General features: G+C 38.9%; 1 protein-coding gene and 1 long non-coding RNA gene across 2 annotated transcripts; one reads left to right on the top strand and one right to left on the bottom strand.

The window, feature by feature from the left end:
- The first annotated feature begins 4,300 nt into the window (after positions 1 to 4,300).
- On the top strand, positions 4,301 to 20,923 carry LOC140138691 (uncharacterized). Its single transcript, XM_072160440.1, has 2 exons — positions 4,301 to 4,452; positions 18,590 to 20,923. The coding sequence occupies exon 2, from the start codon at positions 18,654 to 18,656 to the stop codon at positions 20,898 to 20,900; it is 2,247 nt and encodes a 748-aa protein (XP_072016541.1). The 5' UTR covers positions 4,301 to 4,452; positions 18,590 to 18,653; the 3' UTR covers positions 20,901 to 20,923.
- On the bottom strand, positions 8,727 to 11,587 carry LOC140139480 (uncharacterized). The gene is made up of 3 exons (XR_011857140.1): positions 11,454 to 11,587; positions 10,476 to 10,560; positions 8,727 to 9,309 (listed from the first exon to the last, which is right to left on the bottom strand). It is a non-coding gene; the product is annotated as an uncharacterized lncRNA (long non-coding RNA).
- Positions 20,924 to 24,547: the final 3,624 nt, after the last annotated feature.

Raw genomic sequence — 24,547 nt, 5'->3', positions numbered from 1 at the left:
TCGATTGGTGTAAAAATTCACAATATTTGTGATGTAACGCTAAGGGTGGCGAGTTCAGGACACATGGCCAATTTAAAAGGTAGACTTGTTTTGTTTGTTCGGTTTTCTGTTTTTCTTGTTTCAATAATTTTCTAAACATAATATTAATGAGCGGCAGTTGAACAAAGACAATAATAATTCAGGGCAATAATTTAACACATAATATCGATAACCATAAAAGAAAACGTGTTAAATCGTCATCCAGTTTTCTAGTGATAACAGATGTTTTGAAAAACAAATAGTTTGAAATTCGATATAAGCTTTTGTTCAACACAATATCCGGGGGGGGGGGTGTCATTCGACTTTGGAAGTGACGGGGGATGTGCGGACAGTAGTTCGAAACTAGGGTCTTTCGGTGAGAGACACCGAAAAAGAGGGGTATTTCAGTGAAAACGCCCCTCAAAAAGGGGTCCTACCGTGAGATTGGGGAAAATCTTACCAAAAAAGCAGGTCATTCAGTGAGACTGGGACAAAATTTGGATCAAAATATAGGCCTAAAAGTTGATACAAAATTTTGATTTTGAAAAATTTGAAACATTTTGAAAAATTGAAGCAAAAATAATGAAAAAACAGGGTAAGAGATTATTGAAAATTTTCCCAAAATTTGTTTAAAAAGGGGTCTTTGGTAACAGAAAAAAAAAGGGGGGGGGTCATTGGGTGAGAAGGAGTTCAGTAAAACTAAAAAGGGGTCATTGGGTGAGAGGGAGTTGAAACATGGGGGTTAATGTGGCCGCACATCCCCGTCACCCATTTTAGTGAGTGCCCCCGGGGCACAATATCAGATCAATACAATGATGAGATTATCACGCTTTCAACAATACTTTATATTATCTAGTATTAGTAATGCACTGAACATCTGGATAATGGTAAAATAATTACCATAATTAAATTATTCATAACACTTTGATTTGACGTGGTAAAAATAGGGTTGTCGTTAATACAGAAAGGAACACTTCACACCAGCCCCCGCTTTATACCCTACGCACATACATATGTATTATCACCAATAAAGTGACGACTTGTACTCAAATGTAGGCTATACAATTTTTCGCGCATTAGGCCTACACAAGTAGTAAATAATTAATATTTTTATGGACTTCAAAGTTTTCTAGACAGTTTCGGCAATCCAGTATGTTGTCTTTATCAATGGTGTATGCCAATCCCGGGGGTCACTCCCATTGTGGCCTGTACACCATCCGCGATAATCAACTTTTGAAAAGCACCCTAAACAAGGATTTAACCCTGGGCTAAAACGATACCCTAAACAGGTAACACGCGCCTGTTTTCACACCCTAAACAAATTTCATACCCTAAATTCCATTTCCGCGTATTAGCAATTGCAATTTTGCTACCCTTTTTTTCCAATTTTTCATGTTTTTGACACCCTAAACACGATACGCGCGTATCGTGCCTACCCACGAAAAGCTACCCTTTTTACGCGTTTTTATTATCGCGGATGTTGTACAGGCCACAATGGGAGTGACCCCCCCCCCGGGGATTCCAATCAATCCTTTGTTGGATGGTATGACGTCATCGGAAGATGATGACGCCCTCTGAATCAATTGGTCATAAACGTGACTTAGGCCTAATTGGTAGGTCCCCTCGTCGCCGTTCATTGGGTTCTCTTTCATATTTGGCTTTGATTTTCTCCGGATCCAGATAGACTCCCTTATCCATCTAGTATTTCTGGTCGTCCATAGCAAGGATTGTTTGGATTGTCCCAGTTTATGACATGATTTTCTTTACTGGAAGACTTTAGATTATTACACAGGGGTAGTGTGTGCATGGATGAAAAAGTCCATTGGCGCGCGAGTTATATGGGGGCGGGCAATAATATCAGTGAAACTGCATAGGCCTACTCTATAAATTGGATCTCTGGTGAAACACATGGCCATATATCGATATACTTTGCAATATCCATCAGAAATATCATATGTGGGCATAATGATAACTTTTGATCGACAAATATAATTGTAAAGTTGGGAGTGGCTAAATGGATTGGGGCCGGTGAAACACATGGCCATAATCGACATACTTGCCATATTATATCCATCAGAAATACCATATATGGGCATATTTCTATGATAACTTTTGATCGGCAGATATAATCGTACAGTTGGGAATTAATGGATTGGTGAAAGTCGACCTTTATTTTGAATAATGTGTAAGTTAACAATTTTGATTTACACCCACATACATGCTCAGATAACAACTATTTTTAAATACTGGACATGTTGCCGCTAAAAGCATGTCCCAAATATAAGGATCTATACGCACTGTTCTGGCTCCCTACTAAGGGACCGTTCACAAACACTTGTAAGGGGGGGGCTGATGCAAAAAATGTAATCGTGAAAATTTTCGGGCCCCCCTTTACAGACCTCAAAAATTTCAGCCCCCCCCCCTCATTTTTTTCAGGGCCCCTCTTAGGAGGGTCAAAAATTTTCAGGGCCCCACTTTTTGCATCAGGCCCCACCCTTACAAGTGTTTGTGAACGGTCCCTAAAATCGTTGTACCCGTGCACAATTATCTCCCACAAAGGAGGTATTCCATTGAGTTCCATCATATTAAAAGGTTTGGCTACAAAACGATTCTCTTATAAATGCATCTATGCACAGTGTTTCCACTTCGATACACCTGAGTGCACAAATGTGCCCAAGTACAGTGACCCTAGCAATGCCTTGTCTCTACACAGTCTCTAGCATCATAAGAGCTGTGTGAGCTTCTAGCTGGTGACTAGTGGAAAATTCCCGAGGGAAAATACGGCATCTCTGATTGGTTTTGTCAAAAGCCCGATCCAGTCAGAAAAGTTTTCGAACGAAAGCTAACACTTCCCGCTAAAAAAACACTTCAACATTACGTCAACAGATAACGCAATTCAATGTTTATAGCAAGGCAAATAAGTACATCTGTTGAAAACGGCCTATTCACGCACAATTTTTGACCAAGATACGGTTTTAAAAGTCAAAACCCCGGTTGATCCCTACAATATTTTGGAAATTTTATGTCATTAAATGAAAGAGCACACTTATAATATTGTCCATATACTAGATTCATTGCAATGAGCAATGTCCAATTCTCAGTCTTTAAATTGCAAAAAGTTACTAAACATCTCAAAAAGAATAACTAACCACCCTTAAATAATAGCCATTATTCAAAAACGGGTGATTGCATTTACAAATCTGTAAAATGCGTGAAGCAGAATTTATTAGCGCGTTTTATTTAAAGCCATATTATAACATTTCTGTAAAAATAGATGAGTATTTATTTTCCATAAAATGTTAGCTTTTACTGTCAGATATGTCCCCTTTTATTTTGAGTCGAACAAGTGAGGTAAAGCATAAAAAAATTGGAATTTACTACTATAGCGCCCATGCATGTTACTCCCGCGGTTGTAATACGGTACGATCCTCGGGGTGTATGTGTATGTGTATCCCGCACGCCGTGTACGTACTGTGCATACGTGTTCGACTAATATTTCCATCGTAATAATAAAACGCCGGTTCCATCGTTTTATTCAACATCTCGGATTTTGACAAAACTACAGCACCTAAAGTCTTGATTTTTGCAGAGTATCTTTATTGACTCAAGTACATTACAATCGTGTAAAAAATAGAATTTAAATTTTTTTTGAGGGCGTTCTCCTCAGCAAATGTTATAATATGGCTTTAAATGTGTGCCAAAAGGGCCCTCTTGGCTTGCCAAAATTGTTTGCCCCCCTCCCCGCTCGCCAAGAATTTCTTGCCCCCTCCCCCCAATTTTACCCTCCCCCAGGGCTCATCATTATTGCACAGCCCCTAAGGAGAGCTAAAAAAAACACTCTCCTATATCAGATTAAGGAGAGCAGTAGAGAGCGATGCTCTCAGTCTCCTCAAAAGGCAGTCCCTGATGATATGAATTAGATCATGTTTCATAATATTAATTAGTGCCTGGAGTACCGTACTGGTAGGCTAATTTGTTTTATCGGGTTTGAAATAAGGTATTTCCTTTTTTCCAGGGCCTAAAATACAACTGGCATAATTACATAGGCTTATTTTTGACAAGTTTTTTTCATAGACAATTATCGAAAAGTCCATATTTTCTTTTGTTATAATGTTCCTGCATTGTTCTTTTTCTTTCTTTTTTCCTTCTTTTTTTTAACTATTCTCAGTGCGTTGTTTTTTAAAACAGTTCTTGTTCCATGTATTTTTTGAGGATTATTTGGTGGTATGCGCCCGAATACTGAGTGGTGACGAGCTGTTAATTATATATTACTGTTCTTGAGAAGAAGCCTAGCTAGCTGAGCTGATTGTGCAATTCAATTGTGTGCTGATTTCCTGAGCAGAATGTTCTTATTTATATTCAACAAAACTACTGCATCTGCACGACATCTGTACACTCTTTTGTGGATTGCCGACAGTGACTTTGCATATTAAAGTAAGGCCTCGCTCTAGTCCCCTTAGTAGTATGTCCATGATGTAACACAACATACTCGATATTTGGTCAATTGTGATCGGCACGTTTATTTATCTAGTCATGGGCGATATCCATAATGGTGCTATGAATAGTATTGTTCGTCACAATATTATACAACATCCCCCTTTCTTTCAAAAAGGATGTATTTATATTCTAAATACATTCGAAAGTGAATTTCTTTCAAGTGTGAGATGAACTGTTTTGATCTTTCTTTAATAGATCAATTTATGCATGAAAGTTCTTTCCTTTTCTTATTGAAAAAGTCACTGTCTTTGGTTACTTGTGATCACTTTTAAGTTGCAAACTTAAACTGAAAACTTTCCTTTTCTAAATGTTAAAGGAAGTGAACTGATATTTCACATCTTAAAGAATCATTGTTCTTTCATGTGATAACTATGAAATTAAATCATTGTCTTTCTTTCATGTAATAACTATGAAATTAAATCATTGTTTTTCTTTCAGTGTCCTTAGATCATAGTCTCTAGTGTGCTTTGACTGTCATTTTTTTTGTTTTGTTTTTTTTCAACTTTTGAACTATTGAAAAGATCAACTTTTCTGAACAAACTTCTAAAAACTACTTAAACTTCAAAACTTTCTTTCAAAATGTCCAGAAAGATTTCTTTTGTCTTTCTTTTGGTTTGTGCCAAAATTTGGTAATGTTTTTTAGACATAATCTTTCAAATAACTTGGACACTTGATTTTTCTTCCAGATTTGGTAGATAGTTCTTGTCTCTGTACTGGTCTTGTTTCTTGATCTGGACTTGGTTTTTGGTGTTGGTTGGCTTCCTTTGGTGCTGGCTCTTGTTGGTTGCCTTTCTTTGGTGCTGGCTCTTGTTGGTTGCCTCTCTTTGGTGCTGGCTCTTGTTGGTTGCCTCTGGTAGTCTTTGGTTGTGGCTCTTGTTGGCTGGTTTTCTTTGGTGATGGCTGTTGTTGGTTGTTTCTGGTAGTCTTTCCTTTCTTTGGTGAAGACTCTGGTTTCTTAGAGTTCTTGGTCTTGTCTTGATTGTTCTGGTTTTGCTTTTTCAAAGTCTCTTTCTGCTGTGTTTCTTGATTTCTTGCTGGAGTCTGATGGGGCAATGAGACAACTGGTGGTGGTGTCTCTGGAGTTTTCTTTAAGTGCACTCTGTTACGACGGTACACTGCTGTTGGAGTTTCGACGACATAAGATCTTTCGTCAAGGCGTCTTGAAACAATCGCCTTTTGCCAGTTCTTTTGCCCTTGTACGAGGGGCTTCATACGAACTACATCACCCTCTTGCAAAGGTTCCAAGTCTTTAGCTGACTTGTTATAGTGCTGGGCTTGTTTCTGGATGCGTTGCTTCATGTTTTTGCTCTCATCAATGACTCTGGGTTGCAAAAGTTTATCAGACATAGGAAGTAATGTTCTTGTCCTACGGTTCATGAGTCTTTGTGCTGGTGTGGTGACAAAACCTTGTGTTGGCGTATTTCTGTGGTCTAAAACGCCATCTGGTAGTCGGTGTTGGCTTTCTTACATTTTGTAAGGATGCGTTTAGCAGTCTTGACTGCGCTTTCTGCCTTGCCGTTTGATTGGCTGTGACCAGGACTGCTACAAACGTGTTCAAAGTCCCATTCGGTAGCGAATCGACTGAAGGTTTCCGCGATAAATTGCGGCCCGTTATCTGATACGACCTGCGCCGGTGAACCGTACCTCGCGAAATGGCTCTTCAGCTTTGCTACTACCGTCTTGCTTGATGTGTCGTCAAGTTTGTCGACTTCCCAAAAGTTACTGTAATAGTCGACTGTGACTAGGAATTCTTGACTGTCCCAAGTAAATAGGTCTACAACGACCTTTTCCCAGGGTCTCCCGGGGAGGGCATGACTTTGTAGTGTTTCTTTTTGTTGACTAGTCTCAAATGTTCTACAGACATCACATGTGGCTATGTATTGTCTTATGTCTGATGCCATGTGAGGCCAGAATAGGCACTCTCTTGCTCGTCTCAGACATCCATCAGTGCCCAAATGGGAGGAGTGAACTTTGAGCATCATTTCTTTCCGAAGTTTCTGTGGTACTACTACGCGATCCTTTGAATATGAGACCGTCCTGTACCGCTAGTTCATCACGGAAACTATGGTACGGAGTGAGTTGCTCAGGTAATTCATCTCGCTTTTCCGGCCCACCCATTTATGATGGTTTTCTTTAACATCTGTAATGTCTCATCTTGTGATGTCTCTGTCTTTAATTGTTCAAGTCTTTCGTCTCTGATTGGCAGGAAAGTTACCATATTGACTTCTGCATATGGTTCTGCCTTTTCAGGTGTATGTGGTAAATAGGCACGTGACAAGGCATCTGCAATGACCATTGTCTTGCCAGGACTGTATTTGATATCATAGTTATACTTCTGGATCCGTAGAAGCATTCCTTGTAGACGTTTGGGTGCTTTACACAGTGGTTTCTTGACAATCATTTCCAGCGGTTTGTGATCGCTGATAACTTGTGTAAACCGTCCGAAAGTGTATTGATGGAATCTTTCGAATGCATCCACTACCGCGAGCATCTCTCTTTCAATGGATGCGTGCCGTGTTTCGGTATCTGTGAGTGCGTGGCTGTGATATGCGATTAGGCGTCCATTTTGGATTAGGGCAGCACCCAGTCCTTTACCACTTGCATCACACTGGATGACTAAGTCATCTTCTGGGTTGTAGTATGCTAACAATGGTGCTTCAGAAATCATTGCTTTGACTTTGTCTAATGCATTCTGTTGCACATAAGTCCAATGCCATTCTACTTCTTGCTTGACTAGCTGTCTGATTGGCTCTAGGACATCTGATAGACTGGGGAGAAATCTACTTAGGTAGTTGATTTAACCCAACAAGTCGCTGTACACCATTCACATCTGTTGGTGCAGGCATGTCTAAGATCGCCGAGACCTTCTCTGGGTCTGCTTTCAGACCTTGATTTGTTATCAGATGACCTAAGAATGGGATTTCCGTAGCCCTGAAGATTGACTTGTCTTTGTTAAGTTTAATGTTCTGATCTGTGCAACGCTTTAGCAGTTGCTCGAGGTTGGCATCATGATCCTTTAATGCCGCCTCTTCATCCTGACCTTTGCCATACATTACGAGGTCATCCGCTACACAGATAACTCCAGTCAGTCCCTCTAATGCAACATGTATACGATGTTGGAAAATCTCAGAGGATGCTGAAGTACCAAATGGGCTATTAAAAGTAGTCAGGATGCACTGAAAACCAAAATTGGTCAGCTGGACTAACTTAAAGCTAGTCCAGATGGTGCCCACCTGGACTAGCTTTAAGCTAGTCAGTTTTGCTGGACTAACAAGGATGACTAACTTATCTTAGTCCAGCATGCTGGACTAGCTTTTAGTTAGTCGCTTGACTAGCTTTTGGTTAGTCGCTTGACTAGCATGATGTTAGTCCAGCACGCTGGACTAGTTAAAGTTAGTCGCTTGACTAGTTTTTTGACTAGCTTGATGTTAGTCCAGCGTGCTGGACTAGTTAAGGTTAGTCGCTTTCGACTAGTTATTGACTAGCTTTAAGTTAGTCCAACTGGTGCCCATCTGGACTAACATAGTTCTAGTCAAGCCAGCTGGACTAATGTAACATTAGTCCAGCTGGCTTGACTAACATGCTCGACTAACCTCAAGCTAGTCCAGCCAGCCGAACAAACCTAATGCAAACCATACATGCAGTTGCAGATTGGATACAGTCTGATAAGGGTTATACAATTGAAAGTAAATGAGCCACATGTGGATTTAGTCTAGATAGATTAATGTTTGCTTATTGCTTCCCTGCATGAATTTACAAGAATTATTCCATAGATAATCTTGAATCATGCAGCATAAATAGTGAAATATGAAGCAAAAGCAAGCACCAATAATTAGTACAGAACTAGACCTGCATGTTGGCGAGGATTTTGATTTTTCTCTTCTGACCATGTTGTCTCATTTCATCTGGGTACCTAGTACCCACCACAGACTGTATCCTATCCTCTTTTTGGAGACAATAGATTCTGAAATAAGAAACAATTCAAAGTCCAAAATAACATTAGAAAAAACTTTATGACATTCTTATCTTGCATCCAACATTATGATACCCAACTCTTCATATAAAAGCCTTAAACATAAATTACAAAGATTTCTGTTTATGAAATTTAGTAAATAAATAACTAATTATAATGTATTTAATCTGTCAAAACCTTAACTGTTTTTTGTTTAAAACAGCTTGGTTTGACAGATTAAAACATTAATATTGATCATGTTGATTACAATTCACAGTATAGAGTCTATCCAGATGTCATACAAATTAACATACATAATAAGCATCATGGATAGGTATAATACCATTTTTCACCCTGATATGGCAGTGACGTCATTGCATAGTCATCCAGCAAACAAACTCATGTTCCTTTTTTTAAAATCTACAATTCATATTTGCTAACCTTAGAGAAAGCGAACCTTAGAGATAGTGGTCCTTAGATAGCGGACCACCGCTGGTCGGAAAGGGCATTATATAATTTTTTTAATGCCTGATTGTGAGAAAAATAGTCATTAAAGTTTGTCACTCATATTCACAATAATGAAGTCACCGCAATCAAGAGTTTTGATGAATCCATTTTGAATGTTTGTCAAATCATGAATCAGACAAGTTTCATGTGCATGATTCAGATAAATCCATCTTTTACAGGCAAAATCAGTGCAAGGTTTTTTTTTCACACTACTTGTTTGTGTAACGCCTTAACTCGTTATTTTGCACGACTGATGTACAGCATTTTCTTCTTGATAGGAGTTGCAATTGTTGGAAGTCTATTTCTACCACAGTTGGGTTACATTTCAGCAGCACCTGAAAGCAAATTATACAAAAAGTTACTATTAGTTAAACTTTAATAGGCAAAATGAATATTCCTGCTTTCACATCTGGCAGTTTTCTGAAAAATATTTTGTGTCAGCGAGAACTTTATTTACAGTTTAATACATGTATAGTCTACGGACCCCCAAAGTGATATGGAAGGAAAAAACGGAGTCTGACTTAGTAACTCGCGCCCAGAGATAGTAACTCAGGGTCCCGAGATAGTAACTCGGGCCCTGAGATAGTAACTCAGGGTCCCGAGATAGTAACTTGGGGTCCCGACATAGAAACTCGGGGTCCCGACATAGAAACTTGAGGTCCCGTCATTGTAACTCAGGGTCCGACATAGTACATAAGGGCCCGAAATAGTTAACTCGGGCCCCAAGATAGTAACTTGGGGCCCCGACTTAGTAACTCAGGGTCTGAGATAGTAACTTGGGGCACCTGTGGCCCCGCGATAGTAACTCGGGGTCTGAGATAGTAACTCAGGCACTGAGATAGTAACTTGGGGCCCGAGATAGTAACTCAGGGCCCCGAATTAGTAACTCGGGACCCCAACTTAGTAACTCGGGTCCGAGATAGTAACTCGGCCCCGACTTACTAAGCCGAGAATCCGAGATAGTATTTTGGGGCCCGAGTTACTAACTCGGACTCCAAGTTACGATGTCGGGCCCCAAGTTACAATCTCGGCCCCAAGTTTTTTTCTTCCATGTCACTTTGGGGGTTCCGTAATAGTCCCACCAATTAAACCACCAAAATTTAAGGAAGTTCTTACACCTCCAAAATTTTGGTTGGTCATGTATTTTTCCACATCATTTTTTAGAGTCCACCAACAGTGTTTACAAATATAGCGTACTGTCTTAAAGGGCATGGTCAGATTCTGGCATTCTGTTGTGTTTTGAAGATACCTCACATTGAGGCTGGCATCACACTAATTTCTGATTTCTTGGTGATGACTTTTGAGTTAAATTGCACTAGTAGCAGTTTTAACATTTAGCAGCAAAAATGTGTTTCACAATGGCCATAAAACCAATAGTTGAGGCAATACGGGGCATTTGCTCCCCCATATTTTTCTTGGTCCCTCAAATTTTCACTTTTTGCAGCAATTTAACCCAAAATGTGTTGAGGCTGTCATCTGGTCATACATTTTTTTCAATTACCTTTGTTATTTGAGTGAAATCCTCCAGACTGTATATGTTGAGTCTTTCAAGCTTCACGGTTGCATCGTCAAAAAAGGAACAGAACCTATATGAAAAAAATACATGACATTAAAATGGTATAATGTCGACTGTAGATTTTGTTTGGGTCGTGGTTGTTATTCTAAAGAAAGTGATAATTAATAATTTTGCAGACCATGCACATAGCATTTCTTAGTTGAGAGCCCCTGGAGGAATTTCCAAACGGCATGCCCCAAAATGCTTGCCCCCCCCCCCCTCTTGGCCTACCCAAAATCCTCCCTATATGCCAAGTTTTTGGGATCCAATTTTGCAAACATATTATGAAGCGGAAAATTTACATAGCATTTCCGTACTGTTTCCTACGCCTTTTAAGATCATTTTATTTAAAAGGTGCCCCATGAATGTGTGCCAAAATTGCTCCCCCCCCTTTTCGCTAGCCAACACCCCCCCCTCTCCCAATTTCATTTCACTTTATTCCAAGTAGTTTTCTTCTAATTCATTTAGAATAAATTATAGCAACAAACAATAAAGTATCAAAAACAGTACACATGCAACTTTAACCCCATCCTCAGTGGCGGCTTATGTTATAATATAATTACACACTGTACACAGGCAGTCCCTAATTTAACTTGGAGGATCTGGGCTCATCAGCTAGCTTACCAATACCTTTATATCATTATAAAGATGCCAAGACTTGAACTTACACTTTAATTGATGACCAAGGCCCAATCATGCCAATTGCAAGTACATTGTAGAATATCATAGTGCACACATGATTGCTATAAACAATAACATTACTAGTAGTAGTACGTATGCATGTTGTATTGTGCTGTTACCACTGCTGTACATAGTGTATATGGGTTAGTGACTGGCATTCTGAGCTGATATTATTTTTGTCTTTCTGATGTAATATTAAAACAAATTGCAACCTTACATATATCAACACAAAGCAAGACTTACCTTCGTGTTCTACAAAATCTTGATGAATTAATTCCAGGACATTTTGTGGCAAAAACTTGAGAGTGTTTCTCTGTAGTAAAGTGACAGCAGTATCCAGTTGACCTCAGCAGTTGACAGTTACAAAATGTATGTTTCCCCGCTTTATAGATTTCAGTTGGGTCAGAGGTCACATACCACAGACTACTGGCAAATTGACTAACTTAAGCTAGTCAAGCAGGCGTCTTGACTAACTTAAAGCTAGTCAAGCCAGCTCGACTGATGTTAAACTAGTCCATCTTCATTTACCAACTTAAGCTAGTCAAATCCCGCTTGACTAACCATAAGCTAGTCAATCCTTAAAACTAGTCCAGCAGGTCGAATCACATTAGTCAAGCCAGCTGGACTAATCAAAAACTAGTCCAGCTGGCTGAAAACTAGTCCAGCAGGCTTGACTAGGTTGAAATACTAGCTTAAGCTAGTCAAGCAGGCTTGACTAACCAGTTTGACTAGTTTAAAGCTAGTCCAGCCTGCAATTGACTAGTTTAAGTTTTCAGTGTGCTAGACTCATAGTCTAGTTCAATTTGCCAAAAGGCTGAGCTAAGGTCAAGTTTGGAGAACACTTTTGCCTGTGCTAACTCTGGGAGCACATCATCAATTACTGGCAATTGATATTGAGGGCGCTTTAGTGCCTTGTTCAAAGGTCTAGGGTCAATGCAGATTCTAAGGGACCCATTTTTCTTTTCTGCTACGACCATCTGGCTCACCCACTTTGTCGGTTCTACCACTGGGGCAATTATGCCTTTATTTTCTAACTGTTTTAGTTCTTCTTTTACTTTAGGCTTAATCGCATGTGGCAATCTTCTTGGCGGAAGTATGACGGGCTCCATATTTGGATCAGTAGTCAGGTGTACTTCTCCTGGGAGTTTTCCCAGGTCTCCGTCAAACACTTGCTCATACTGCTCTTCTGGCAGTTTTGTTTCTTTAGGCCTATGTACTTGTAGTACTGTGTTTGGAGAGGTGATATTGTCTGTGTTGACAGTAATTAAACCCATGCGTTGACTAGCTACACTCCCTAAGAGTGGTGTAAGGTTGTCCTTAGATACAGTGAATGGCACCGAGTATTTCTTCCCAATTGCCGAGTTCCGTAAATCTAACCTGCAAGTGCCAACTGCAGTGTATATGGCGTTATTCCACATACGCAAGGTATTGCTTTTATAGTCTATGAGTTCTTTGTTTTCTATCATTTTCTCAGGTATGGTGTTTATCTTTGCACCACAATCTACTTGGAATACCACTTTGGTATCACTATGTTTGATCACCATCTCTGCATATATGTCATCTTTTTCTTTAGTAGGCCTAGCACTGTTGATATCAGTATTGTTTACATCCTGTACATTTATCATGTTTATGTAGTCTGTACTGTCTGATGTATCACTATCACTGTAATGCTGTTCTACTCTTTTTATTCCTGTTGCCCTAGTCCTACACACCTCAGCAAAATGGCCTGTTTTGGAACATCTTGTGCACTGTTTGCCAAATGCTGGGCAGACAAATTTGTCTCTTACATGTCTTTTACCACAGTATCTGCAATCTATTTGTTGCTTAGGCCTAGTATCTGTACTCTTAGGCCTATCTGATTTTCTACTTTGTTGACCGTATTTTTCTTAGGCCTATTGGTAGACTTGTGTCTACCTGCAACTCCATGGACGGTTGCTGACGTTTCTGACGCTTTTATTTCGCTAGCATGCTTTTGGGTTTTCTCTGCAGTGCGACAAATATCAATGCAGCGCTTAAGATCAAGTGTATGCTCTTCTAACAATTTCTTACGTGTATCCTGGCTTGCAATACCTTTGAGGATTTGGTCACGTATGAGAGACTCATTTAAACACTCACAAAAATTGCATGTTTTTGCTAATGTGCGCACTGAAGCCAAAAAATCTTCAAATTGTTCACCTTGTTTTTTGTTGCTCTGCTGTTGAAAACATATCTCTCGTATGTTTGTTTTTTCGCCAATTGCATGAGCGTTGAATTTATTTATAATTTCCTCTAGGTTTACACTTTGCTGTTGACTTGTAAAGTCAAAGCTATTATATATTTCTAGGGCTTTGACGCCTATGGCGTGTAGGAATACTGCCGTCTGGTATTCGGGTGGTTGTTCATTGATTTTGGCTACGATAACATAGTTTTTCCACATCTGCCTCCACGTTTTCCATTGATCCATGGCTTTGAGTTCGGGAGGTGGTTTGATACCTGGGGGTACCCGTATTTGCGGTGCCTGGTTCCGTTGGCCGGCATGCGACTCTGCTCCGGCTCCGGCATGGCCGTCAGTATTATCGTTCGGTGTGGGCATATCAGATAACTATACCGCGTTTTTACCGTTTTGAAACCTTCTATGCGATTGCCACTTACTACTGTATCTTTGATTTTGACTGTAGCTGGCTTTAAAACGGCAGGAAAGCTTGAAATACCGCTGCCACCATGTAACACAACATACTCGATATTTGGTCAATTGTGATCGGCACGTTTATTTATCTAGTCATGGGCGATATCCATAATGGTGCTATGAATAGTATTGTTCGTCACAATATTATACAACACATGACATGTGTCTAGTGTTTTATATTTTATGACATACATGTGTGACGTACGGCGTGTGTAGACTAGACATTCATTGGCTCGAGATTGATTAATCCTAGTCCGAGGTGCTCTGACGATAACACTCCGATCGCCAGGCAATCTACGTTTGTGTGTTGTAGTAGGCCAGTGGGACAACGAAAACGCTACGTGAACGAGCACAGGTGAACGAGCTAGATTAATCGAATGCTGGACGGTTCGCACCCTTTCAATTTCGGACCCGTGCACTTTCGCCCCCTTTCTATTTCGCACCCGTGCACTTTCGCCCCCTTTTTATACCGCGGGTATTGTGCTGCTGTCATGCTGTTGATTGATGCACGATCGATTGCTTGAACTCCCGGCGATGCGGCGTAGTATGTTTATAGTACTGGGCCGTCGGGCATGCACTTATTAAGTCATGATAAACCCGGGAAGGAAGGAAAGAAAGGATATTTTAAAACAAAATAGAGGAACGATTTTTTTCTCAGAATATATTACAGGCCAGATATTTTAGCAGCAGGCTTACCCAAAATAATGAAATAATTCGAATTCAATGATAAAAATAGTAATAATAATAAATAGTAATAATAATAAATTTATATTTAAAGGAGTATTTCGTGATCCTAGCATCCGCTTTTTATGAAATTTTTCAGTACATATCCACGAAAAAAGCATATTCCCAAAATTTCAGTTGATTCCGATATCCAGGCGGTGATGGAAGCGATATCGCCAATTTTGAGGTCGCCATTGATTAACACATAATCATGAAATCTTCACAAACAATTCTAAATTTGTTATGTGGTGTCAAAGCAAAATTATCTTACTCTAAAACCGTCGGGGTTCGACAAACTACCCCACTGAAAGTATGTTAATTTTCCATTTGTAATTGCTAACCGTGTATTTCAGGTATTTTGAATGGGGCTGTCAGCCCTGTATCTTCGCCAGCCTCGTACGTCACGTGTTGTGCTTCCTATGCCGCCTGGATTAATCGTGAAATCTATCTTCTACATGTATGCACGACGACACCAGACGCGGCGGCGAGTGGCATGATGCAGCCGGCAACTTAAACCGCCCGGCCGTATGGCATTTTCCATATACTCGGTTAGTTTTGTGGAGTTCATTATTGAACCCCAACGGTTTAGCTTGTATTTATATTATTTATTAGGCCTATTTGTTTGTGATATTTCAAGCGTTTTAAAATTTCAAAATAATCCCATTCAATTACACGGTTGACGATGGAAATTTACTGAATTTAGAGAATGCACGGCGCATACCACCTGCGACGACACGATAGTTTACTGTGTTTAGTATCACAAGCGATCGGTTGTTCATACTATAGTTGGAACTTTTCGAACAAGCTTGTGATACCCTAGCTAAAATACAGCTTTACATGCAGAAGTCGTCATTGCACTAGAAGACACAGTCCATAAACATTCAGTGACGCGACCTCGATGACCATCATTTCTATACACCATGTCCATGACCAGAATTGAATAGGTGGTGTTCGTCACAACAGAAATTTTAAACACAATATAAATTGGCATCTCATGAATGCGCTAACAATCTTTAGAAATAAGAAAACCCGCTTTGAGATGGGATGAGCTCGAGCTTTTGTCTGGTAGTGGTAGACAGACTGCGGTACCGGGCTGCAGTATAGGAGGGGGACATAAAACATGCGTTGACATGAATCGAATCCATGGATTCCTACAGTCACCCATAGAAAACAAGGTCCTGAAAAGCACTAAACTATGTCCACATGGGCTATGTATGAGTGGGTTTGTTACATTACAGTAATTTCCTCAGAATATTCAATAGGGATTCCAAACAAATTTAAACGTACCTCATGAATATCACTTTTTGGGCCTGTAAATTCAATTCTATTTGCTCGATTTCATACTTTATGGTACTACACCCCTTGATAAATTTGAGACTATTTTTGCATTTTTCTCAAAAAATATCAATGCTGACCGACAGAACACGATAGCAACATACTGTAGCATCGAATGCTTAATAACTAACTATTGTGTGCAAATTTGAAGCTACAATCCACGAAAAAATGGTTGGCACACTTTGCCAGTCTTTTGGTATATCTCTGCCCCCGTTCCCCCAATTCAATGTTGGACCAAGCCATGTTGTCAACAGGCCTGTGAGACCCTCCAACATTGAAAGATGGGGAAGGGTGAGATATAGGGGGTAGTCTCTACTTCACATATACTGCATGTACATGATGTATGTTACACCCGCACACCGTCATCATCCCTATATGTTCGTGTTAAAAATTGCCGTGGTAGTACGATAAATCCTCACGTTTTTCAACAACTACGCATGGTGATTTTGTTTGAGATAGGCCGTGCGACTCAGGCTATGCATACAATTTGAGATTTTGAGAGCCGGCCACACTGTTTCTATTCTATGTTTTACGATTTTCGCATGATCAGTATATGGCTGGCCGTAACCGCCACAACGTGGAGCTGCTACGCGTAGCTTACTTTTCGCTTCGCGGAGCTAAATTGACCAATCATGTTAGATCTTTTCATTACGCGGAGCCAGTTGATGCATCATCGTTCCAGAGAGAGAAAACTCTTGCCAAAATTAATGTTTACTATGTGGATTTTAAATGAATCGAATGTAAATAAACCACCAACAGTTGTACAGGATCAATACCATTGTTTGATTAGTGTATAGTCAATGTTACCTTGCATGCATGTGCCATGTGTGTGGCGTGTTTGTTTGTTTGTCTACTGTGTCAGGCCAGGATCACTGACACCCACGGTACTGATACTGTCATACTATCACGGTGATCATATTGTTGAATGTTGTTGACTTTAAAATAATCATGATGCAGTCATGTCTACAGTAGAATTCACCACGACCTTTGAAGGACTTAAACCCCATTAAAAGCTATTAAACAAGATAACACTCACTTCTCTGGTTAAATACACACTGCACTTGTGTCTGTTTTACCTGTGCAATGAACAATGAGCTGGTATTATAGTTTCAGTTGGGTGAATGATTATAAAGCGAACACAAGGTAACAATACTGTCTGGGCTTTTGCTTATTGTTAACCAGCGTTCTTGAAAATGAGAAGCATAATGGTTTGCAGACTTAACACGGTTTAGAAATAATTTGTTCATATTTTTGGTGTTATCTGTCGTTTACATATCCTTCCTAAAACACAAAAGTACCAATATTTCCAAACACCTAAATTAGCTAAAAATTTAGGAAATGTTACAAAACTATATTTTCTAGAATTTCAGAGAATACTTTAAATATTGACTGGTTATTTTTTACACAGTGACGTCATATAGGCAATGGCATAATACTTCTAACATACACTAGGTCACGCGTCAATGGTGAGCGCACTGAGTATTGTGTATAGGAAAACGGGCAGTACCGTAACTACAGTATGTATGGCCTACTACTAGTATATAAAGTAAATCCGAACTGGTTTGCTGAAGGTCGAATTCCGCAGGCCACGCCGCGCAAGATGTACAAATCAGCTCCCGGCGATACACTGCAGATCGCAGAATTGTGTGCATGGTTTACCACCACTCTGCCTAGCTATATAGTTGTGTACAATACTGTATGAGTTTCTTGTGAGTGCATGTCCATCTTAATAATAAGTCGGTTCGTACTTTTCATAAATTACTTTTTGAATCATAACTATCGTGACCGAGGATATCTTGCAACTACGTGAAGCTCGTCTGGCAAATTCTTAATGACTAAATTCGCTTCACGTAATGAGTAAGTCGTACTTGATTGGTCAGTTTTACCTCCGAGTAATGAAAAACTCTAACATGATTGGTCAATTTGGCTCCACGGAACAAAAAGTCAGCTACGCGTAGCAGCTCCACGTTGTGGCGGTTGCGGCCTACCATATTAGTATCCCATATGATATTTCTATTGTAAGAAAATTTTATTTGTTGTCACGTAAATCACAGGTTTCGTTTAAATGTACTAACTGGAAATTAAATGTACTAATTAGTGAGCACCGGTATTTTGCTGTGGATATGTTTAACTGCAATTTTGATGTAAAACATTTGAAATCCTGGGTAAAAATTTTGATAATATTTAACTCTTTGAGAAAATTATTTTATAAAGGAATGCTGGTAAAACCAGGTGCAATACAATGTACATTATTGACACACTATCACGCTCTTTATCTTCGTCAATAATAGAATAATCGATTTCAATCGAATTGAATGCATGAGTTTGTAGTTGACTACTGAGCGACCTAAGCGATCGATTGCTAGCCAATCAGATAGAACTCCTTTTCTTGCGTTCAGTGAAATACCACTCGCCTGTCGCTCACTACCACTCGCCCGTCGCTCACCAACGGAGTATTAAATTTATATTTATCGTATAGGACGTCGACGGTGTGACCCGCCTCTCCAATTTTGATAGGGCACACATTTCAATTGTTTAGTGCAAGTGTGCCAACTATTAATTTCGCGGATTGTAGAGTTCTTGAGTAAGACCACTGAAGCATAGTCATGCAAGTTAAAAACGATTTTGTTTGTTCTTTGTTGTCATCTTATTTCAGGTTGATTTGGTGTAATCACTGTACATCTGGGATTTCAGTATTTTTGCAAGAGATTAGCTTAATAATGGAACTGTTGAGGCCTTTTACATGTAAGTTGTGTACACTTACCCTAGACTCTTTTGATAGACTACATCGACATCAAAAAAGGCATGTAGTATTAAAGTATGTCAGAGGTTATGATGGCATTGGTGAGAGGAACCAGCATCTAACGTATGCAAATAGCAGAGGTCCAAATGCTGCAGGACCACATGTACTCTTTAGGTGTGAGGTTTGTTTGGAGAGCTTCGTGGGAAAAAGTCATTTGGATGAACACTTGAAAACACATGGCCATCAAAGCACAGACTTTGATCAAAGCGAAACCACGGAGCACTTTATTGACAATGATATTATTACCACAGCGTCGATGAGTCCATGTCCTCAGTATTGTTGGTATTGTAAGGAATACTTTAGTGAGAACTTTGACTTGCACACGCACATCCAAAATCACATTGGAGAAAAAGTAACAGGCGTCATAGGATCAATAAAGACATGCACCAAAAAGAAACGCAAGTTACACATACACACACAACAGACTACTGAAAATAACCATCAGTGTGAGCGTTGTCAGAAATGTTTTCCATGCCAAAGTTGCCTTGATGCTCATATTCAGGCATGCACTAAGGAGAAACCCTATCAGTGTGATTATTGCCAGAAGTGGTTTTCTAAGGGTGGACTCCGGGTACACACTCCATTTCACACTAAAAAACTCCAGAAGTGTGAGCTGTGTCACACGTACAAAATGTACTTTGACTCTGATGCTCAGCTTAAATCACACATCAATATGCACACCGATCATTGCGAGCTTCGTCAGATGGGGACGGTAACAAAGACTAACCGTGACGCGCGAATCATTTCTCAAAAGAAGGATCATAAACATCAGTGTGGGCATTGTAAGATGGTCTTTGCAACTGAAGCTAGGCTTCAATCTCATATCAAAATTCACAGTAAAGAGAAACCGTATGTGTGTGAATATTGCCAGCAATGCTTTTTAGATGATCATAGTCTCAAAGCTCACATGACAATACACACTGAAGAGATCACTTATAGGTGCAAGTACTGCCAAAGGAACTTCTTGGAAAAAGATCGCCTTCAAAAACACATCATGCGCATACACACTAAACAGAGACCTTATCATTGCACGTATTGTCTAAAGACCTTCTCGGTAAAAGGTAATGTTCAAAAACACATCATGCGCACACATGCTAAACATCTCCCTTATCAGTGCGAATATTGTCAAAAGACCTTCTCGGAAAAAGATAGTCTTCAAAAACACATGCAAACACACAAAGAGACCCCTTATCAGTGCCAGCATTGTGAAAAGAACTACTCAAAAAAAGCTACTCTTCAAAAACACATCATGCGCATACACCCAGAACAGCTCCCTTATCAGTGCAGATATTGTCAAAAGACCTTCTTGAAAAAAGGTAATCTTCAAAATCACATCTTGTGCATACACCCTAAACAGCTCCCTTATCAGTGCGAGTATTGTCCACAAAACTTCTCAGATAAAGATGGTCTTCAAAAGCACATGCGTATACACACTAAAGAGATGCCTTATCAGTGCAAGCATTGTCAAAAGAACTACTCAAAAAAAGATAGTCTTCAAAAACACATCCTGCGCATACACACTCAAAAGAAGGATCATAAACATCAGTGTGAGCATTGTAAGATGGTCTTTGCAACTGAAACTAGGCTTCAATCTCACATCAAAATACACAGCAAAGAGAAACCGTATGTGTGTGAATATTGCCAGCAATGCTTTTTAGATGATAATAGTCTCAAAGCTCACATGAGCACACACACTAAGGAGGTCGTTTATCAGTGCGAGTATTGTCAAAAGAACTTTAACGAAAAAGATGGTCTTCAGAAACACATGAGCATACACACTGAAGAGATTCCTTATCAGTGCACGTATTGTCAAAAGACCTTCTCAGAAAAAGGTTATCTGGAGAATCACGTCATGCGCATACACACTAAACAGCTCCCTAGGCCTTATCAGTGCGAGTACTGTCAAAAGAGCTACTCGAACAGAAGGGATCTCCAAAACCACATCAAAAAACGGACCAGTGAGGAATATTTATATAAGTGTGAGTTTTGTGACAAAATAATGTGTACCAAATTTAATCTCAGAGTACATAAACGAACTCACACCAAAGAGAAACCGTATCAGTGTGAGCATTGCCAGAAATGTTTCAAACATATAAGTTCGTTTCGTGCGCACATTCAGACTCACATGAGACAAGCAGGAGGGAAACACAGCCAATGTAAGTGAGCATTGTCAGAAATTGTTGTCTAATGGGGGGCTACTCAGTACAAATGACCAAACAGTACAAGGATGTGCTGCACACATGGGTTGCATCTGCTAGGCCAAATTGTTTAAAAAAATAACCTCACCAGCCAACATTGTTTCAGGGAAAAGTTTAGAAACTGGCAGTTGATGTTAAATTGGGCAGAATGTTTTGACTTCAATTATTGGTGTATCGATGGGTCCACATTTAAAAACAATTATAGCAGATTCAACCCATCGTGGGACGTTTTTCCAATAAATCCAGGCTGCCGGTCAATCATCTGCCAGTCATGCATAGCGTGATATGCATGATCGCCCGGTAGCCTGGATTCTTTTTAAAAACGTCCCACGATGGGTTGAATCTGCTATAGTACAGTATTGGACTATAAATGTGTCCACTTTCTGATTTTCAGTGGCACTTTCATTCAGAAATGCAAATTGAGTACCCCCTCCCCAGGTTTCGAATGCATGTACAGCTTTGCTATATATGCCCACACCAAAGAGTTACTAATTCAGTATGTTGAGGGTTGGGAGCCAGAAAGCCTTAACTGAAAAACTATTTAGAAAAAAAAACAGTTTTAATATTTTTGTAATTGTAAAGAATTCACGTAATTTGATTGGTTTTCTGGTGTATAATATCTCATAATAGTTGATAGTGATATTAGTCAGGGCGCGCGCCGCCACGCAACGGCGGCACGCTTGTTGCTCTTCAATGATCGAGCGATAATGCGTTCGCGTAATACACGTGCGAGAACTAAGAACGCGATGCGGCGGCTTAGATGTTCGTGATGGTTTCGTTCATTTAAACAACGGGGATGTCCTCACAAAAGTAACTTTATTTTTTTCTGAAAAAAGGCAGTTTTTCTCGCAAAAATTACATTAAAACTGAATAAGAATGAGAATAAATGATAGGATTTTGTCTTTTGCCTATCCAATATCGTGTCATAATGGATGGGCTGGCCAATATTTTTATCGTAGTGGCTAAATATTTCTTTTCAAGTTACATCTTACTGGCACTCTCTGAAATATAATATATCTGAGTTATGGCTTATAACTTTCATTGTTATCAATGGTGGATGTAATGTGTTATAATAATTTCATTATAATACGAGTCAATACTATACTTAAATTAGTATAGTGTCGTGTGTCCAGTACTTCAACATAATTGTAAACCTTGAGTGACATGAAGGTAAACTGTTTTCATCACTTTGTATAGCAAATAGCAATCATATGATAATGATTTTTGTGCAGGCCAGAAAGCCTTATCTGAAGTTATCTCAGTGTTTGACCAAATTCAGTTTATAGGCCAGAAAGCCAAAACTCAAGAGTTGAGGTTTTCTGGCTATAAACTGCAACTTGCTTTTTTGAGATGTGGCTAAGTAGAATTGTGCTATATGGTCATTTTCACAGTAAAGGGTGTAACTTTTGATTTTTAGGGTCAAAATTTCAAACCACTTAAATATGTTTCTGTTTACTGAAATCATGCATAGAAGCAACTTAAATTCCAGTAAAATAATGTTTCAATATAATATATACAAGTTGACATGAAAAAATAGGTAAAAAATATCACAATTACCAATTTTCATGCTTTGCTTCTAAGTATTGAATTTCATTTGTGACAAAAAGTAAATTATCACAGCAAGTCAGGATTTTTTGTTTCGGAGGCTTCATGTTAACAATTGTTAAACATTGTAGTTTTTTTGAAAAGAACACTGTTGGGATCATCTTAGCTGTTATTTTCTTGTGTGTATTGAATCAATAATTCCATGCCGAAGATATTGTAGATTTATCACACTTAAATTTTTCACCCATTTGTTAAGTATGGTGTTAACTTGCATGTGAAGCCTCCGAAACAGGCTTTCTTGGGTATCAGTATATTTTTCAAACATTAACCATAATATCAACATTTTTTTTAATTTATGACATTCTGCACATATCAAGTAACAATTACAATGCAGATATCAATATGAAACACACCAATTTAGATGTGCAAGGATGATAATTAATCTTATTGTTGTTTCAGAGGCTTCATTTGTTTCGGAGGCTTCAAGTGTTAACGGAAAGTTTGTATTGGGTCCCATTTTCAAACGGTGATGTATATCTCCACTGTTTAAAAACAAGTTAAGTAATCAACTGTTATGAATCAAGAAGAAATAAAGAAATAACAAAGAATTATGAGCCAAAGCTATACCCACAAAGTTTATTAACAATTGTTAACGGAAAATGAAGCCTCCGAAATGACAAATATCAAAGTCCGGTTCTCAAAAATACGGGGTTGTTCACAATTAAAACTAATGTGGCAGTTTTTACTGAGCATATGACTACACTTTCAGTATAAGAAAAATTATCCATGAACTAACTGAAGAAAACACAGGGCTTTACAAAAATGTTACTATTTTTTTAGTACATCAAAAAGGCCATATTTATGGACATTTTAGCCTGCCAAAACTGAACGCAGTAACTCCCCAAAGATGATTATGCTACCCAAGGTACATGTAGCTGCTAACTAGATGACTTATGTGGCCAAAAATTGTGGCATTCTGTAGCTTTATTAGACCACTACGGATCAAAGTGTTAAAAATCCAAAGTTACACCCTTTACCGTGAAAATGACCATATCTGATGAAGTTTGAGTCGCTTTTAAGCTTTATGGTTTTAAGAACCTGTGGGTGTTGGTGATTATTGTGGTACCAAAATCTCAATTTGAACAAAAAATTCTAGTTCTGTGTCAGATATTTGTAAAACGTCTACATTTTTAAAGTCGTTAGTAACTCCCCAAAGATGATTATGCTACCCAAGGTACATGTAGCTGCTAACTAGATGACTTATGTGGCCAAAAATTGTGGCATTCTGTAGCTTTATTAGACCACTACGGATCAAAGTGTTAAAAATCCAAAGTTACACCTTTACCGTGAAAATGACCATATCTGATGAAGTTTGAGTCGCTTTTAAGCTTTATGGTTTTAAGAACCTGTGGGTGTTGGTGATTATTGTGGTACCAAAATCTCAATTTAAAAAAAAAATTCTAGTTCTGTGTCAGATATTTGTAAAACGTCTACATTTTTAAAGTCGTTAGTAACTCCCCAAAGATGATTATGCTACCCAAGGTACATGTAGCTGCTAACTAGATGACTTATGTGGCCAAAAATTGTGGCATTCTGTAGCTTTATTAGACCACTACGGATCAAAGTGTTAAAATCCAAAGTTACACCCTTTACCGTGAAAATGACCATATCTGATGAAGTTTGAGTCGCTTTTAAGCTTTATGGTTTTAAGAACCTGTGGGTGTTGGTGATTATTGTGGTACCAAAATCTCAAATTGAACAAAAAATGCTGGTTCTGTGTCAGATATTTGTAAAACGTCTACATTTTTAAAGTCGTTTTATTTTTGGTAAAAATATTTAGCATCCCAAGTAACATTTAGTTGTTTTTAAGGAAAAAAAATGTTTATGTGCATTGCTTTTTTTGTTTAAAATTATGCTCGTGCAGGCAAGAGAAGAAATCTATTAGAACGTTTCAAATGTGATATATTTTCTCCAAGGTTTGTAATTAAATTGGGTGAATGTATCCGTATGAGCAATGTATTTCAGTGTCAACGTCATTATTATAACAGTTGTGATATTTTATTCCATG

The sequence above is a fragment of the Amphiura filiformis genome, chromosome 18, assembly GCF_039555335.1.
Source record: "Amphiura filiformis chromosome 18, Afil_fr2py, whole genome shotgun sequence".
Lineage (NCBI taxonomy): Eukaryota > Metazoa > Echinodermata > Ophiuroidea > Amphilepidida > Amphiuridae > Amphiura > Amphiura filiformis.
Note: the sequence above shows the minus strand (reverse complement) of the source record. Positions and strands in the feature narration are given on the sequence as shown.